This window comes from Melozone crissalis, unplaced genomic scaffold, assembly GCF_028551555.1.
Source record: "Melozone crissalis strain CALT ecotype California unplaced genomic scaffold, PUWL_Pcris_2 ptg000006l_1, whole genome shotgun sequence".
NCBI classification, from domain to species: Eukaryota; Metazoa; Chordata; class Aves; order Passeriformes; family Passerellidae; genus Melozone; species Melozone crissalis.
In genome coordinates this window covers 40652335-40669878 of record NW_026535784.1, presented here as the reverse complement: position 1 = coordinate 40669878, position 17544 = coordinate 40652335, and the positions used below count along the sequence as shown (strand labels likewise).

The 17544-nt window shown below is 36.7% G+C and overlaps 2 protein-coding genes across 2 annotated transcripts in view; one reads left to right on the top strand and one right to left on the bottom strand.

Annotated features, from left to right (window-relative positions):
• The first annotated feature begins 4097 nt into the window (after positions 1-4097).
• On the top strand, positions 4098-6553 carry GIMD1 (GIMAP family P-loop NTPase domain containing 1). The gene is made up of 2 exons (XM_054295845.1): positions 4098-4760; positions 5957-6553. Exons 1-2 carry the CDS (start codon positions 4368-4370, stop codon positions 6224-6226), a joined length of 663 nt encoding a protein of 220 aa, XP_054151820.1. The 5' UTR covers positions 4098-4367; the 3' UTR covers positions 6227-6553.
• A 1607-nt stretch (positions 6554-8160) lies between these two features.
• Positions 8161-17544, bottom strand: part of AIMP1 (aminoacyl tRNA synthetase complex interacting multifunctional protein 1) — a 31468-nt gene continuing 22084 nt past the window's right edge. Inside the window, exons 6-7 of the mRNA XM_054294133.1 lie at positions 14488-14656; positions 8161-8421 (exon numbers count right to left, since the gene is read on the bottom strand). Coding sequence (XP_054150108.1) covers positions 8255-8421; positions 14488-14656 — 336 coding nt within the window. The 3' untranslated portion in view covers positions 8161-8254. The remainder of the gene's footprint in view (positions 8422-14487; positions 14657-17544) is intronic.

Genomic DNA, 17544 nt, shown 5'->3' with positions numbered 1-17544 from the left:
CAGGAAAGAAGCTGTAAGGGATGGGAAGGCGTGGGAACTGAAAGATGACACATGGTAAGAGATACCATGTGCCTAAAGAGAAACTGCTCTTTTGGTTTTACAAGATCTAGCCTGCTTGGTATACCCTAACAGGCATCATGGAGAGCTTGTTTAGGGTGTGTGCAAACCAACTGGGTGATCACAGGGACTACAACAGAACAGCAGCTGACACACTAATGTGACTAAAATGCAACTCCAGTTAACTCTATAGATACTAAAACTAATGGCTACTTGCAAAGTATTTTAGCCTTGCTTTATTCAAAGTCAAATAAAAATGCTTGATACACCAATTATCCTTATGTTCAATTAGATTAAGGATTTTACTTCCTTAGATTCCTGATAATTTCTTACTAGACCTGGTATTTCCATGGGAGCAGTACAAGGCTTCCTTTATCAGTTGCAGGAACCCTTTCTGCCTGCCCATCTGTACTAGGCACAGTTTTGATTTTCTCTTTGCCATTTCAAAATTAAAGAAATATAAAAACAAATCAAACAAAAAAGATAGGTCACCCACTGGAAAAGCAGGGCTAAAAAGCATCCTAGGCAATTTTATTGTACTCTGTACAAGATGATGTTCTGACAGTAGATTTTATGATCTTATATCTAAAGCCTCATAATAATTGTCACTGACACAACTTACAAGCTAGTGAAAACAAAACTTCGATTTTCAAGATTCATATAGGGAACAGTGAATAACTGCTACCTTTCCATTGCTGATGTTCAAATTCATTAATTAAGGTGCTACTGTTTGTATTTTATATGTAAATTCAAAATGTTTCTTCTGACAGAAGAGAGAAAAATGCATAGCTCAGGAGATGCTTGAAGAGTCCTGTAATTATCCCATATTTTCTAATGCTGTAGCTCATTTCTGATCTGGTATTTTATTTCAGCTTAGGACTGCAGAGCAAAGGGACCCCAGCTGTTTTACAGTACCTGTGGAGCAGGCTGATACTGCCACCTTGGGGAGGACTTTTTCCACGTTTGAGGAGTCCATGCAAGTGTCATGTAAATCAGTTTGATTTTTCCCTGTCATAATCCTCCCAAGAAGATAGCTTATTAAAATCCCGTGCCCGTGCAGTTGTAGGACCTTACAAATGTGTTCCAACTTGGATTGTATTCCATTCACAATAATAATGGAAAGAAATGATTTTTTTAAATTTAGCCAAGTTTTAGAGCTCATTCAGGTAGTGCATCTTTTACGCCACTCTTAATTTTACTGCCGTCTTGCCATTATAAAAGCCCTGTTCTGCATCCAGCTGGGCAAGCTGTATTTTGCATACAATACTCCCCTGCTTCTGGTATTCTAGTTTTTTTGGTAGTCTAAATTCTTGTCTCTGCCAGCTTAAATTATCTAGTTGGATGTGACTGCTAGGACATACATGACCTCAGATGTCATAAGGGGCATCACTGTGCAAAGCAGCAGTCCAATGAAAAACACAGATCTAGACTGGCAATTTAACCAAAATCAAGATCCATAATTTATGAGACTGATCTACCCTTTTGCTTGCAATTGAGTGACTCCTCCTCCAGTCTTCTTTGAGTTTGTATTCACCAGCACATGAATGACCTTGCCCTACATTTTATATATAAATGTGCCTTGAGAGACAAAGGCTGTGCACAGCACAGAGCTCTAAGGCAGTGGGAACCATGAGAAGTTGCCTCAGGTACACACACAGTACAGGGACAGCTTTCATGTCTGGCTTCTCACTAGGAGAGGCAGGCCCGAGAACACTTGAAAAACATTCAGTAATAAAGTTTTTTCCATGGTCACCTTCAGCCAAGTAACCCAAACGATGAACTCACTCATGACTCACAATGTGAATTGACAGGAGGAGCTCCCACCTGCCAGAGCACTGGCTGTGCCTGTGGCTCCACAGCAGGACACAACGGGCTTTGAGAGGAACTGCAGCCCCCCTTCACTGCTGTGGCTGGCAGGAACAGCCCTGGTAACGTGGTAAACCAACACTTACAAGCTCCCACACAGAGATACACCTCAGATGAAATGTCCCCAGCCAGGACCGGGCTCTGGAAAGCACATTCCTCGTTTCCTGGCACCACATACAGCTTACACACCAGATTTGTGTTCTTACTGACAAGTATCTCAATACCCTTGGAGTAAACTTCTGCCTGCACCTCTGGGATTTACAGGGAGATGGCTGATCACTGTAAACAGACAGGACAGGCTCATCCACTCTCCCATTCTAAAACTACAGCCTGGTCATTAAATCACAAATTAGCATTTATTTTCTAATCAGTTACTTTCCCACTTGTGGAAAATTGGAAAAAAACAAGAGATAGATTCTTCTGGACAATCTTCTATTTCTGGTTTGAATGCTACTATAGCGTGGCAAATAATGATGCTTGCAAGAAAAATTATTAGGCTAACAGACATTAGCTAATGCATACCACCGGCAGTTCTGCAAGAAGTCTTCTGTTTTCTTCCTGGTTCACAAATAATTTCTGTATTTTAATATATTTGTTATTATTTTAATCCATCTTTGTTAAGCAAACATCTTTATATCTGCCAATGATTTGCACTGTGCTATGAAAATATTGTAATTAGTAATTAATTGCAAAAATAAGAGAGTGCATTTCCTATTCACATGCACATATGAAGACACATTCAAGAACTTGCAATACAAAGGAATCCTGCTATTACATTTATCATTTGCACATTTAACTGCTGGTGGAATTAATTTACTTTTTAAAATATCAACGTCATGCAATCACTTAAGTGACTTCAAAAACAGTATTTGCAGCTGAGTTACAAAAATTCAACCATGCCAATTACTGACCAAACATATGCAATTGAATGAGGAGCTATCAGTAATAAATTAACCAGATTAATGTGTACGTAACAGTCTCAGCGTGGTACAGGGCTGCTGTTAGTTTCAAAGTTCACATATGAACTTCTTCCTACACTGCATATGTGGTTTATGAATGAAGCCTGAATGAAAGAAGAAATTAAGGGAAAATAAGGTAAGTGACCCAAAATGAAACTAATCTAAGTATTTAAGCGTAGACTGCTTACAGGGAAAAAACACCAAATCTTTGATTATGATTTTAAAAAGGAATGGATGAATCCATGTCTACTACTTCCTATTATTATGCTACAAGTGTACAATGCATATCTAGACTGATAAATAACTGACGACAACCATTTCATAAGATACATTTCTAAAAAGGAAATTGATAATTGAAAAATCAAAAAAACCCCCTCACTGTGAATCCAGTAAGGCAGATTATCATATACATATTCAATGCTGAGTGTAAAAAAGTTAGTATATTACTAGCTCTTGCATCTTTGGTGTTGCACTGAAGTTATTTCAAAATATTCATTTAGGCATGGAATTTATATGAGAGAGAAAGCTTAAACTGAACAGCAAGAACCTAAATAATTAATTGGAGGAAATCCCTGTCTGAAATTATCCATGGCCTCTCTATGAGTATCTCATATTAAAGCAAACCAAAAAAAAACCTTTCTGAAGTTCACAAGTCACAGAAACTTAAAATCCACTATAGGCCACTATGGTTTTACCTTATCAAACATGTCTCCATTTATTTAAATAAGAAGTTTTCCTGTTAGATGATCAGCACACACCAAAACCCCTTCAGATACTGGGTTACAGAAAAGTACAAAGAGAACGAGAGGTCTTGTTTATGAACAAATAGAGTAACTGGAAATGATCCCAAGCCAGCTCCCTCTCTCTATCCACCAGTCTATGTTTTTCTTTTCCACTTGCTGCGCTAATAAGTTGGTTTAGTATACATTTCCAAAATCTCATTTTCATGAGATTGGCTATTTCAGTTCTCCTCCTTTTAATTGACGTATTTTTCTGCATCAGAAAGCTCTTCCAGACTACTGTCTATTTCAACATCAGTGGCAGCTGACGAAAAACATATTTCAAGCTGTGAAAAAGTGCTCCCTTAAAATCTACTTATCCTTGATTATTCTTTTTCCTAAAGCAAGTAAATATTTACATCCTGAAACACCATCACTTAATAACAGCAGCCCCTGTTGTTATTAAGTGACGTCACCATTCTTTTCTTCCTTCCCTAGTTTTCCTCCTTCTCCTAACCTACCACTGTCCCAGAATGGCAACAGTGTTTTCCACAGGTGTTCCCCAACTCCTTGTCTCTCTGTCGCCTCTCCATAACATTATTGCTTCTTCCTAAAACTCTTTTCACATTTTAGGCAGGGAAAAACACTCAAAAGACATTGAATAATAGAAATTCTTGTCTCTTCTTCCCCCCCACCCCCTGAAGCTATCTGAAGCACCTAATGTTATTTGTCCTCAGCGACAGGTTTGTGGATAAAAACACTGACAATGGCAGACAGCAATGAGATGACCATCAACCTTGTTGTGCTTGGAAAGACTCAGACTGGCAAAAGTGCTGCTGGGAACAGCCTGCTGGGCAGTGCAGACTTTGAGAGCCATCTGTGCCCCAGCTCTGTGACCACGTGCTGCAGCCTGGGACGCAGCGCCCGCATTTCGGGGCTCATCCGGAGGAACGGCCGCGAGTCAGCGCTGCGCGTCCGAGTGCTGGACACCCCCAGCTACCCTCACAGTGCTCTGAGCAAACAGCAAGTGAGGGACACCGTGAGAGCAGCCCTGGCTCAGCACTTCGGGGAGCAAGGCCTGCACTTGGCCCTCTTGGTCCTCAGGGCTGACCTGCCTCTGTGTCCAGATGAAAGTGACGACACCATTCAGCTCATCCAGGTAACAAAACAAAAAAAAAATAGAAGTCTTTGCCCTAACGGCAACTCTTTCATCTTCAGGTGACAATAGCTATGGAAGTGTTGACTCTTCCATAAAAGAAAAGTGAAATATTTTCTTCCATAAAAGAAAAGTGATTTTTTTTCCAACAGCCTAATGAATTGCGAGTGGCAGACGCTAATTTCAGAACAAAGACTGTAATAGATTTTGAGTCCCCAGCAAATCAAAGCTCTCTCCTCTCTTTCTGAAACTGGAACTCAAGACTTTCTTGGGCAGCTTAAAGGAAAATTTTGTATGTGCTTGGTATTTTTCATCCCTAGGTTCTAAAACAGATTAATCACTATCAATACACCAGGTGTTTTTGACACCCCACTTACCTTGGAAGTAAGCAGACATCCTTTAAAGTAGTTTTATATACCACAGCATTTAGGTTACAGTTAAGATCACTGCAGTGTCCTTTATCACCAAGGCAGGCTTCTTGTCATATACCGGAGTTAGCAGGATTGCCCCAAAGTCGTAATTCTATTTCCACCTGTAAATTAAAGCCCAACCTCTCTTATTCCTATTAAAATTTTCTGTACTTTCTGAAAGAAAAGCAGCTTGTTCTCTCCATTCTCCTCCATCAGATAAATCACAGAAGCTGAAGAAAAGCTCTCTGGCCCATTATTTAAGGTGTTGCATTTGATTTGTGTTTTTCCTGAATTGCTGAGAATAGTTGAATTTTATGGATCACAGTTGGAACTGAAGTTGGTGTTACATAGAAATTCATCACTTATTTTTTCAACAAAAGGTGCTTCAGTGTTTTCAAAAACATTTTTGAAGACCTCTAAACAGTGTGGCAGTATGAGTATGTGGCAACTACCGATTCCAAACTAATGTGTGACATGGCCAAACAACCATTTTTCCTTACTTACATGAACATTTTTTAACTGGAGACATTCTGTTAACATCTGTAGCCAGGGAACAGAGAACTGCTAGTACTGCATGCCCACATATATCCACTGAAAGTGGATGTATATGTCTCAGAAAGGTGAAAAAAGACCCAGAAATTTCAGCAACTTGGATAACATGAACTGGATTACTGCCAGGGGAAAAAAAAAACCATACAAGTAAATGGTCTGGTAATGTACTAAGCATATGAAATGGGAGTGGGGAAAAGAAATAGGAGATAACTAGTTAAAATTTGCTTTTCATTACAGGAACTTCTGGGTCCCACGTGGAAGGATTTCACTGCAGTCCTACTTACTCATGCAGACAAGACAGGAGAGGCTGGATACAGTGAGGAAACATATTTGCAGAGCGCATCAAGTACCCTGTTGTCACTTTTGAGCTCGGTACAGCATAAATACATCTTCCTAGACAACCACAACAGCATAATTAGAGAGGAAAGAAATATTATCTTAAGAAAGCTCTTGAATTTCATACAAAGAAATAATTATCAAGTACTACTTAAACACAGCAAGAAATAAAATTAGCTTTAAGGTGCTCACTTGGCTGTTTTCTACAGTAGGTAGCATCCAATAGAAATAAAAGAGTAAAAGCCATCAACTGAAAAACTCCACATCCATACCAAACATCTTTGAACACACAATTAGAAATATCTCTTTAGCTTATCAAACTACTTGCCTTCCACAGAGGACCTCACACTACTGCATTCAAAATCTACATTCAGCCACAAAATCAGAACAAGCTAGTGATCCAAAATCATGCTCCTAATGTGTGTGTAGTTACAAATGGGATTTTGAACTACACCAGACTGTATATTCCAGTTTACACAGAATACAGATCTGGAAAAATAAAATAAAATTTAAAAAGAAAAAAGAAAAAGAAAAAAGAAAAAGAAAAAATGCATGAGTTCAGACTCAGGAGGCCTTTTGCTCAATTCTTCAAGCCTTCAGAAGGTTCCTCTGAACTTCCATTTCTAAAAAGAGCTTTCCGATACTAAAAGCTAAGATTTATCTGTTGTAAAAGTATTCCCTACCATCATTCAAGATTAGTTATAAATGAGTTCTTGAACTACAATGATTTTATTTAATAAGACATTTAGCATATACAGTTTACAAGGCAGATAAAATGGCTTCCATGTGCTTAATACTATTCAGCACATTTAAAAGAACTAATTGCTATTACTTATTGCCAGATGCATGAAAAACTAACAGTTTACAGGCACAAACAAAACTCATTCAAAAAGAAAATCTGTTCATATCTTCTTTATGCATGTTCCTTTTAATTTTATATCACTGTCATTTTGTTTTCTCTCCACTTACTGGATGAAGTTCAAAGCCTGCAAAATTTAGAAAGGCTCAAGTTTGTTTTTAATTTTACTATTTAAAATAGTATTTACTGTTTCAATGGTTACACAGCAACAATTTAATTTAATATTATATGCAAAAATATCTGAATTATCTCTACATAGCTACTTAAAAGAGTTATGCAAAATGGATCCAAAATATTTATTTTCATATTACTGAAAGTAAGGAATTAAAAGAATGATTTTGAGGCTAATAGCCTAGCAACATGGCTATTTGTACATTACTATGAAATAATTCTAACTCTAAAAATTGAAGAAGCTATTTCTGTTAAAACCAAAGCACTTTTTGTACAAAACATCATTGCATAAAAGCACATTAAAACAAAACCAAAAAATCAATTCATTTTATACCTGTTTGAGCACTGGAAACAGATTTTTTTTTTGTTTGGTTGCTTTTTGGGTTTTCTTGCAGGCTGGTCTTATGGGGTTTGAGGGTTTTTTAAAATTTTTTTTTATTTCCAGGAATCTGTTATTAATTATTTCTCAGTCCTACCTATTGGTTTGGAAGGATATACCTAGGTGGACTAGATAAAGAACTATTCTAGCAAAGTGGCAGCTTCGATCTTAATGAAATTATAGCAGTTTAGTTCTGGCGACATGAAAACGTGTCCACTTGAACATCCTAGGGCATAAACCACCATAGCTTAATCTTCCAGTTACAATTGACTGCAGACTACAGAGAGAACACAGGCAAGAACAAAGTTGCAGAGGCTTACAATACACCTGAAAACTGCCTGGAGGAAGAGGACAAAAACTATTACAAAGTGGCCAGAAGAATAAAGACAACTGTGATCTTCACTAACTGGCTGCTAGTCCTGCAATTAGCACAAAAGGAACACAGCAGAATATTTTCCTTATTTCCTTTAGCTCTTGCTAAATAGAAGCTCTACACCTTCAAGCTGTCCAGAAAATTTACTTTCCTGCCTGTGGTCCCACCACAAACAAGCCTTGGCAATTAAGTTATGAGCACTGAATGGTTAATAACTGCTGACAGCACACAACCTCAAGGACAACAAGCCTAGTGAATGAGTGAATTGTCAAAATGTTGGAGATGTAACATATTATGGAAAAGAAGTCAAAAAAAACCAGGTCTTAGCCAGACATTTAATGTTTTTTATTCTGCTTGCATCACTTTCCATTTCAACCTCTGTACAAGTTTCTAGTAACCATTTATTTATTTATTTATTTATTTGATTCCGCTGTTTGCCATGGTCTCTGCCCTGCACACTCCTTTCCCTTTCACTTCAAATGGAACTCCTTTGTATGTAGCAACACACTGGTCATTGGTATGAAGATCAGGTTGGATTTGCTCCCAAATCTTCTTCTTTGGATTAAGTTCCTTCTCAGGATCTCCTGTTTCAAAACAAAGAATAACCTCATAGCACACAACTCAGAACAAGAGCACCATGTACTTACACATCTATGACAGCCCACACAGCATCACTGCACACACTTTTAAGGGATAAAAACCCTAACATTCCTTTTGATTCTCAAAATGAAAATTTTAATTGGAATTAGGAATTGTCTAGGAAATGTCTCCTCTCTGAAAAAGAGGATCTTTGAAGTATCAGATACAACAAAGGTCGTATCAGACAACAAGCACTGTCAAAAGGAAGAAATTAAACCATTGCTGTTAGTTTATACTACAAAAGAATTCCCAAGAATTAAGTACATATGGACCACAGAGGTACACTGCTCACCAAGACATGTTTGTCAGCATATTAACTTTAGAAATGAATGATGTTTTTATAAGAAATTAAATGCACTTAGCAGATGCTGTTACAGTTGTGGAGTACTGAACTTAGACAAGAATAGTCCAGAGGTAGAATACTGACATATAATTTTAGCCCTGAGTTACACACTGTCCTGCTATGCTTTGTATTGTTTGATGACAAGCTGTAGTGCCCAAAACAACAGAGGCAGTAGAAATTAGCTAGTTTCAGCAATTATGGCCTCAGTCTTGATAAGCCTCAGTTTCCTGCTTCCATGGATATATAATGATAAGATATCTACACCCTACTGGTATTGACAGTAACTAACTACATTAGCAAATCTGATCATTTAAGGATCTCAAATGACCACAAAGTGCAGACTTCTTCTATTAATGTTTGGAAATATTGTCAACAAATTAGATAGCATAATGAAGAATATTTTTCCTATTTTTAAATAAGCATGAAATTCAAAGCACAGACACAAACCAAACTACAGGGATTTTAACATATCTTTTTCTAATAGGTGGTTGAAATTCATCACTGCTTGCTAAGTCCTGACTGACTCACCAACCAGTGGTTAAATCCACTATTCTCATTCCAGCCTGTCTTATGCCTTATTGGTATTCTCCTTTAAATGTGTTCCATAGTTCAGTCTACTTACATTCTCAATGCCTGCAAACCTGAGCTATTTCTGTCTGTATGGGTATTCTGTAATGTCTGGGTGTGTGTATTCTGCAGTTTCTACATATGCAAGAGAAGCAGACTAAGCCAGATTTCTCTGTGAAGTAAGCTAGCCTTATCAGGGCAGTATCTAATAATCCAGTCAAGTTATTTCACATCCAGATTACATTTAGTGTTTCAAAGAAAAATCAGTCACAACATCAATAATTTTATTTATATAATATTTATAATTAATATTTAACAAAGGAAGAAATTTAAATAACTCTAAGTACTTAAATAATTGCACTACTAAATAAAATTAGTAAATGTTTAGAGTTAATTGTGCATTTTCACAAAGATAAATCAGCTTAATGCTCAGGTTCATGAACAAAGGCAAACTTGGATTTAGACCACAGTGCATGCATACAAACTAATAAAATCATTAAATAGAATGTTAAGTGATCCACTGTACATTTTCCTTCCTCTCCTCAAATATAAAAAGCACATGATTTCTCTTTTTCAGTAAGAAAACCTCCTGACTTTTATTATAAAAAACAGGCCTTGGATGTTAATAAGTTTCTCTGGAATCCTTCGTCAAGCTCCCTTGGGATCTGTGGTGAGCTCATATTAGATTAGCATAGGCACCAATTTTAAATACTACCAGAGCTTTAGGCTGTGATTTTTCCTATGCTTTCTCCTCACTGCATTCCTTCTTCCCAGTAAATATTCTTTAGAAGAGTTTCTATAAATAAAATAAATTGACGCTTTTAATGGTTTAATCAGTTTTCCACTCTTTTTACGAAAAATGGGCCAAATAAGAGGTCCCAAATTTTGTTAAACATATCATTCCATCTCACTGCTTTATTACAAAAAATTTTCGTAATAAGCAAGAAACCTCTCCACTTTGTAACAGTTAAAAAACTGCTGAAAGAATATATCTCAGCACAGCAAGGGGCAAAAGGACAGAGTGATGTGTGACTTTACTTAATGCCACTTGCCCCGAAGTGGATTGTAACCATGCAGCTGAAGGAAAGCAGGCATACACTCTAGCTTTGATTAAAAAAACCTGCTAACTACAGGCTAACCACTGCACTCCAGCTTCTCCACTTTTCATTCTTTTAAAGAGATAGTAATCCACTAAATTGCTAGTGATTCTTAAACCTGAATGGTAATTTAATTATCTAATTTAAGTAACAGGTTTTTGGTTCCTGTGGCATCAAAGTATCTGATACTGCTATCAGAAAAGAGATTTCACAGTTAGCTATAAATCTTCAAGTATTTTGGCCTTCTTAAGGCAATTACTGTGCACGAGGTTACAGAATTTACACACACACGATAGAAGAATTCTTACACAGTTTAAAAATCAGACCTTTTCTAGTGAAGACGGATAAAAATTTGATAAGTTCTTGCAAAAAAAGGCTCAAAAGACCTTGAAGATTCATGCACTGGAGTATAAAACACTTCAGTATTAAAAATTCCACTGAGGGCAAAGACACCAATTAAATAAGCAAAACAGAACAGTACTCCAGGCAACAGCATTCCTTACCAAATCACTCCTCAATAGCACTCAAGATAGTTCTAGGTAAACACTCCACTAGCTACAGAAAAAAATTTAATTGTTTTGAGACAAGATATCATTTGTTTACTTTGACTAAAATGGCCAAAGAAAATTAGTCTGTATCTCATGAATATTTTGTATAATGGAGAGAGAAGACTTAAAAATAGCTTGACTCCAAGCTGCTTGATAGACAGCTGTGTGCATTTTAGAATTGCTTTATTGTTGCTGGTGGTGCTTCTGTTGCTTCACAGACTTTCATACTTCAAACTTAAATAAGATCCAGCTGTCCTTTCTATTTTAACTTCAAGGGCTCCAACTGAATCTTTATGCTTTACAATTACTTTTTAAAACAAAAAAATTGATCAGAATATAAATGGTTACAATTAAGCAGTGAAATTAAATGACATCTGACACAACAAGGAATCTATCCTCCTGGAAACTGCATCAGGCAAGTGCCAGATGGTCTTTGAGGAGACAGCAGCAGCCAAGAAGCAGAAGGTTTAAACACAAAAAAGGTGAGTAGAAGATAGATGTTCAACCCTGTTAAAAACTGAGAAACTCAGTTCTCCAGTCTCCAGTGGTCTTCCCCATCTCCCAATGAGTTTCCCCCTAATTTAGTTTACAACAGCAACATTGAAAAGACAAATACTCAACAAACAAATGTACAGAAACAGATGCCACCACGATTTTGTAGGTCTCCATCTACCAATGGATTTTTTTTTCATCTTCCTACTCAAGATAGTAAAATCACAAGTCTGAAAATTCTTTTAAATAAGTTTTATGTAAGAAGAAGATAGATCACTCTACTTTGTAGTACTAAGCACTAGGTAAATTTTCAAAGTCAATGATTGGCTTAAATCTCCTACCTACAAAATTTTCCAAACAGCTCTTTATGAAGCAGTAGAAAACAGTGTAACATTTCAGACTACAATCTATAGACCTGGATATATACACCTTTCAAAGGAATTGCAAAAACCTTCATTTGGCACTTAGCAGAGCCCCATGTCTTTGGCTCTCCACCAGAAGGAAACTGATATAATCCACACAAAATCTTGTCTTACTGGCTGCAAGTCATAACTTCAGAACTAGAACAACTTACACATCATATTTAGCTTATCCTGTATCTTTTAAAGATCAAAATGTCAACACGGTATCTGCATACCATAACACCTGGGAATTATTTTAGAACAAATATCTCTATAACTGATTGCTCTAGGAAAGCTTTTTGCCAATGTAAAAAACCTAAACAACTGGAGTCAAATAGTTCAATAATTTTGATGGAACTCACTTCATCAGTCATGTGCAAGAACAGATATGCTGGTGAACAGAAAACAGTGCTACTACCAGCTCTCACATTTTCAAATGCCAGGTATATTAAGCTACTTGAGATGTAAGTTTGGAGGAAGGCTGTATCTTAGACAAAAGCAAACAAAAATCCTCCTCAACCTGGACAAAGAGCATTTTTGAGGGCTGAACCTGTACATCATTTTCCAGGGCTTATGCACTGGAAGTGTTTACAACTTGATGCTCTCTTGCACATCCATTTCCACAGCAACAGATAGCAGTGTGAGTGTATTTGTACCTATGATTCTTGCAGGTAACAAAGGCCCAACATTTAATCCATCTTTACTCACTAGATGTGATAACAACTAGAAGCCATGAATGAGTATTCCTACAATTTAGTCAACGCAATTGATTGCTGAGGCATTTAAGATTTCAGTGCAGCTAATGAATTCAACTAGCAAGCTTGGTATATTTTTAATACAGGAAACTAAAATGGAAAAAAAATTGCTGACTGATTTCCTTTTAAAACAGTATTATTTTAAAGTACTTTCAATTGGAGCATTAAATCACAGCAAGCTGAGCTATTTCTTAATTTCATAAAACACCTAGATAGAGCATTGCTTCCTTTATCATATTCTAACCAAAATATATCTTTTTTTTTAAGCATCACAATTTCACTCTTGAGAAGTATAAATATACATATATACATACATATATATTTCTGAAAGGTATTTCATGCAAATATGTTTAAACATGGAGCTTGCCAAGAGGTTCATAAATCAAAACTCTGCTGTACAGCTAGAAATTGTCAGAAGTGCAATAGTTTATAAAGGTTCATATGGGTCTATGCAGAAAATAAAAGTTACACCACTTTCTCACATGTGAAAGCCAACTTTTGAACAATAAACTCCTGAAGATGAATACTTCATTGATAAATGCACACACATACACTTTCACCCAGTATGGGAAATACTGGGATTTGGAGCATGTTCTTTCAAGTTTAAGTGATGGACTGATCCTGACCAGAAGAGCACTGCTCACCAAGACCTCTGTGATCCACTTAACCAGCTGACCTGAGTAGCTCTGGGCTTGGGCTGTGCTGCAGAAATTCCTAAATTCCTTGGGTGCAGGATAAACCTAGGCAGCTGATGATTGTAGGAGAGGAGTCTACAGTCAGCTCCCATGTGACACCAACAACTGAGCCACCTGTGTGTCCTCACCTTTTTGGGACAGGGCAGCACCAAGTTCTCACACAAACTTCCTTTATGACTGGCAGCCACAATGAGTAAAAAGATATAGCAATAACTCAAACAATGGAAAGGGAAGAAACTCTCCTTATGCACAGTGTGCTGCAGGTGCATTCCCATAATCTGTGACATGTAAGATTATTTATACTAGTCTCTCTTTTCAGACTCAGCTATTAATAAACAGCATTTTAAATCAACATGATAAACCTATAATGCTTTGAGTTCCCAATATGCAGTCAAAAGTTAATAATTTTCATTGAGGTGGAAGAAATGGAAAAATGGATGAGAAGTCGTCTTTTGATAAAGTTTAATTTGATAAAATTCTCATTTATATTCTGAAAAAAGATGGATTCATTAATTTAATTAAGTGGGGAAAGGTCCAATGTCTTTCTTTGGAAACCTAAAAAGATATTTTGTCCCAGACAAACAAACAAAAAACCCTGGTGGATTTGAATATTACAGGCTCCTCTCATGAATAGGAGACGTTGTTCCAACTCCTTCTATCCCCTCCATCCCTTCTTCCTCAAAAAAGAAAAACTACCCAAAGTTCTGACACTTTCATTGCAGAGAGGAGCTGGAATTAGGAATTTAATACTTTACCATTTACACTGAGACACTCTGAAAGATGCTTTACATTTGTTTGTTGTAATTTGCCAAGTACGTTTATCCATATATATCAAAACTGAAATACTTACTGACACTTAAATAATGGAGTATTTTTCATTTAAGGTCTACACAACTTTATCAAGTTACAATTCTTTGACAGATGATAAAGTATTTTCAATCATTTATTTACACAATATTAGCATGGTAGTAAAAAAAAATTAAAAACAAGAATTAATTCAGAAAATTTCAACAAAAAACCCAACGAGCTTTAAAAAAAAGCTGTTTTATGTGCTTCAACACTGAGGTTACCTTGGCATACTTGTTTCTATTATTTTCCTAAATAACTACTTACCAGGAAAACCTTCAAAAGTGATTCTGTCCCCAGGTACCGCTCCAGGTGGAGGAGCCAGAATTTCCACTTTTTCTGGGGAGCTGGCACACATCACCATTGCTTGAGATACTACTCCTCTCATCTTTGCAGGCTTCAAGTTACAGAGTAGCACTGCCATCCGATTCTGCATCTTGGGGGAGGAAAACAGAAGGATGTGAGTACTGAAAATGGCACGTGGCTTTGGGGACTCCCATTATTTCATTAGAATGAAAGAATTACAGTGATGAGATCTTACCATGACAGCTGAAGCATAAGAGAAGCATGTAGCAACAGATCCACAATTTTAATGGCTGGACACTAGTAACATAACATCTAAACCCCCTAAGAGCTGGCCAGTAAATAAATGTCGAAATGTAACATATTTATCATGGAAATATAAAATATTCAATTTATTAAATTAAAAACCAGGCGAGGCATTTCACTCTCATTCCATCTTTATGCATTACTGACAATCGCTTTAGTCCACTTTCAATATAGCACTATTAACGAAACAATTCCTATTTAATTATAATAATAATTTAATGATGATAATAGTAAAAATAACAACAAGTCTACAAATTAGGCCCATAGGTAAAAAATTCTAAGTGTATCCTGGAAGCAAAGAGGTCTTTTACATAATGAGCTTACTTGAATCCTAAATTTTATCTTAGTTAACCCAAATGCCTTGAGTGGTTTTTATCCACTGAAAATGGCTGTATATACTGAACACTGTATTTGTTAGTGCAAACATGCAAAATGTTTCTCTGTTTGTTGTTTTATTTTAATAATTACAAGAGTGAACCAGAGAAAATACTTTGCTGAGGAAAAACTGCCACAATTTAAAGTCTAAAACAAACCACACTTTGAAATGGAATCAAAATTAAACCCTGAACATTCTTAAGAGACAAAGTAAGGATGTCTTAATTCCCATGTTACTAGTGCACATTATATAGAAGTATTTAATATTTCTAGATTTTGGTCTTTGTGCATCACAGTACAGACTTTGAACAAAACCAGCAGGATTAATAATTGATCAACTATTTCAAACACTGCATAAATGAAGCAGTTATAAGAAAGAGTTATCTTGCATCAGTTTCAAGCCAGCCCACTGACTGAAAATTTCTCAAGTTCTTGCTATGGAAATAAGTAGCACAAAACACAAAAAACAGTTGTAACATGTCAGTGACTAAAATGGAAGTTGTAGCATTATCTAGCACTGAGTAACAATTAATGAATGAAAGGCTAATTATTGGGTGGACATCACAATGATCTAGAAAGAAAAGATTTCAAGGCATCTAAGTGGAGGAAAAGTTTCTGCTAGAAAAATCGTATATAGTTCACAACAGATGTAACTGTAATGTATCCTCTTACAGTGAATGGTTGGAGAATAGCCTTTCTGGAGGATGATGGTGGCCTTTTCTCTTCTTGTTAAGTTTAAGAAACATTCCCTACATTCCTGTTTTTCATTTCTGATCATTGACATGAGGTTCTCTTAGGTTAAAGAGGACGAGGTGACAAAAAGTGACACTGGAGAACTGCCTGAATTTCAAGAACAATTGCTTGAAACAGGTATTGATGCTAGGAACACAGAAATCCACTTCAAAAAGCCAAATGCAGTGGCAGAAAAGCTGCCAATTCCTTCTGACATCTCAGAAATTTCCCCACAGTCCCAAGCTGCCGAAAGAGCTCAGCAGTGGCATGGTGCACCTTGTGCCAAGATCCCTCCACATCCCTGTTACTTGTGACACAACTGCTCATGACAATAGAGGGTGCAACTTCTGACATGGCTTCACCACCACGGGAACAAAACCCACAGCATTTCACATATAAAGTGGGCATGCCAGAAGTTTTCACACCCATAAATAACTTGCACTGCACACTGAAATGTTAGTCAAGATACATACTGTGTTTCCTAACCAAAAGTAAAATCAGATGATACAAATACTACAGCCTCAAACACTGCTAAATTACCACATCAAACACCAAAATCATAAACAGCTGAATTTTTGTGAAGAAATTTATGGCTATGGTCCTTGATCTGATGTATATATTTTTATTTCAATATATGGCAGTAGAGACATGCCAGGCCTTCACATTTTTGAACACTTCAAAAAACACAAAAAGATGGAAGCTTGCCCCTAAAAATTTACTGTCTTAAGAGAGACTTGCCAAAACTGAAACCAGACAGGCAAACAAAAATGCTCTCAAAGAACGTGCAAGGATGATCCCTAATTCTCTGTTAATGAATACTTCAGATTATTTTTCCACTCAGAAAGAAGGTTAAAAAGAAAAGACTCCTGCTGCCATTTCATTCTGTACACTTGATGTTTCTAAGTATATTTAGAATGGCTTTTAATGTTTTCCTCTACATGTTTTCTTGAAAGCAGGCTGCTAAAATGCAATCAAGTTGAGATTTTGCCCAGTGCAAATCAAGTAAGTGGGTACCATCAGCTGATCAGTGCAGAATAGTTACTCTATTCAGGTGGGTTTTTTTGGTTCAGTAACTTTCTGTAGCATAAAAAAAATAAATCACAATTTTAATTGTTTCCTATGCTTGCAGTCTTCCATGGGGACAGTGTGCAAATAAAGATTGAAAAGACATTTAAGAAAGTGGAGCTTTTTCCAGGCTAAGATCAATTCCTTCATGATCCATTTTGCAGTTGCTCTACACAACACTGTTTTAAATGCCAAGCTTGCATCTGAATTGAGGAACAACCTTCAGTAAACTCCTCTCACCCTCCAGAAGAGGTGTGAAAGGAAAACTAAATCTTGAAGTCTCAGGTTGTTCAAAGGCACCCATGAACCATCTGTGTCAAACACCAAAGCGTATCAACTGAAAAAAGCATGGACACAGATTCTATTCTGCACAAGGAAGTAAAAGTATGCATTTTGTATTCCACTGTTGTTTAAGCTATTCATTGCCAGCTAAGTTGAATTTACATGCTCTCTGCTTTACTTCATGCCAAATATTTCAACAAGCTATAAAAGAGAATTGGAAGGAAAAGGTTTCAAAAGTTTGGATCATACCAAAAAGGTTAC

Excerpts from the sequence above, each read along its gene's own strand:
- GIMD1 (XM_054295845.1), top strand. The coding sequence starts at position 4,368 with ATGGCAGACAGCAATGAGATGACCATCAACCTTGTTGTGCTTGGAAAG. Across the intron at positions 4,761-5,956 it reads ACACCATTCAGCTCATCCAG|GAACTTCTGGGTCCCACGTG; the intron begins GTAACAAAACAA and ends TTTTCATTACAG.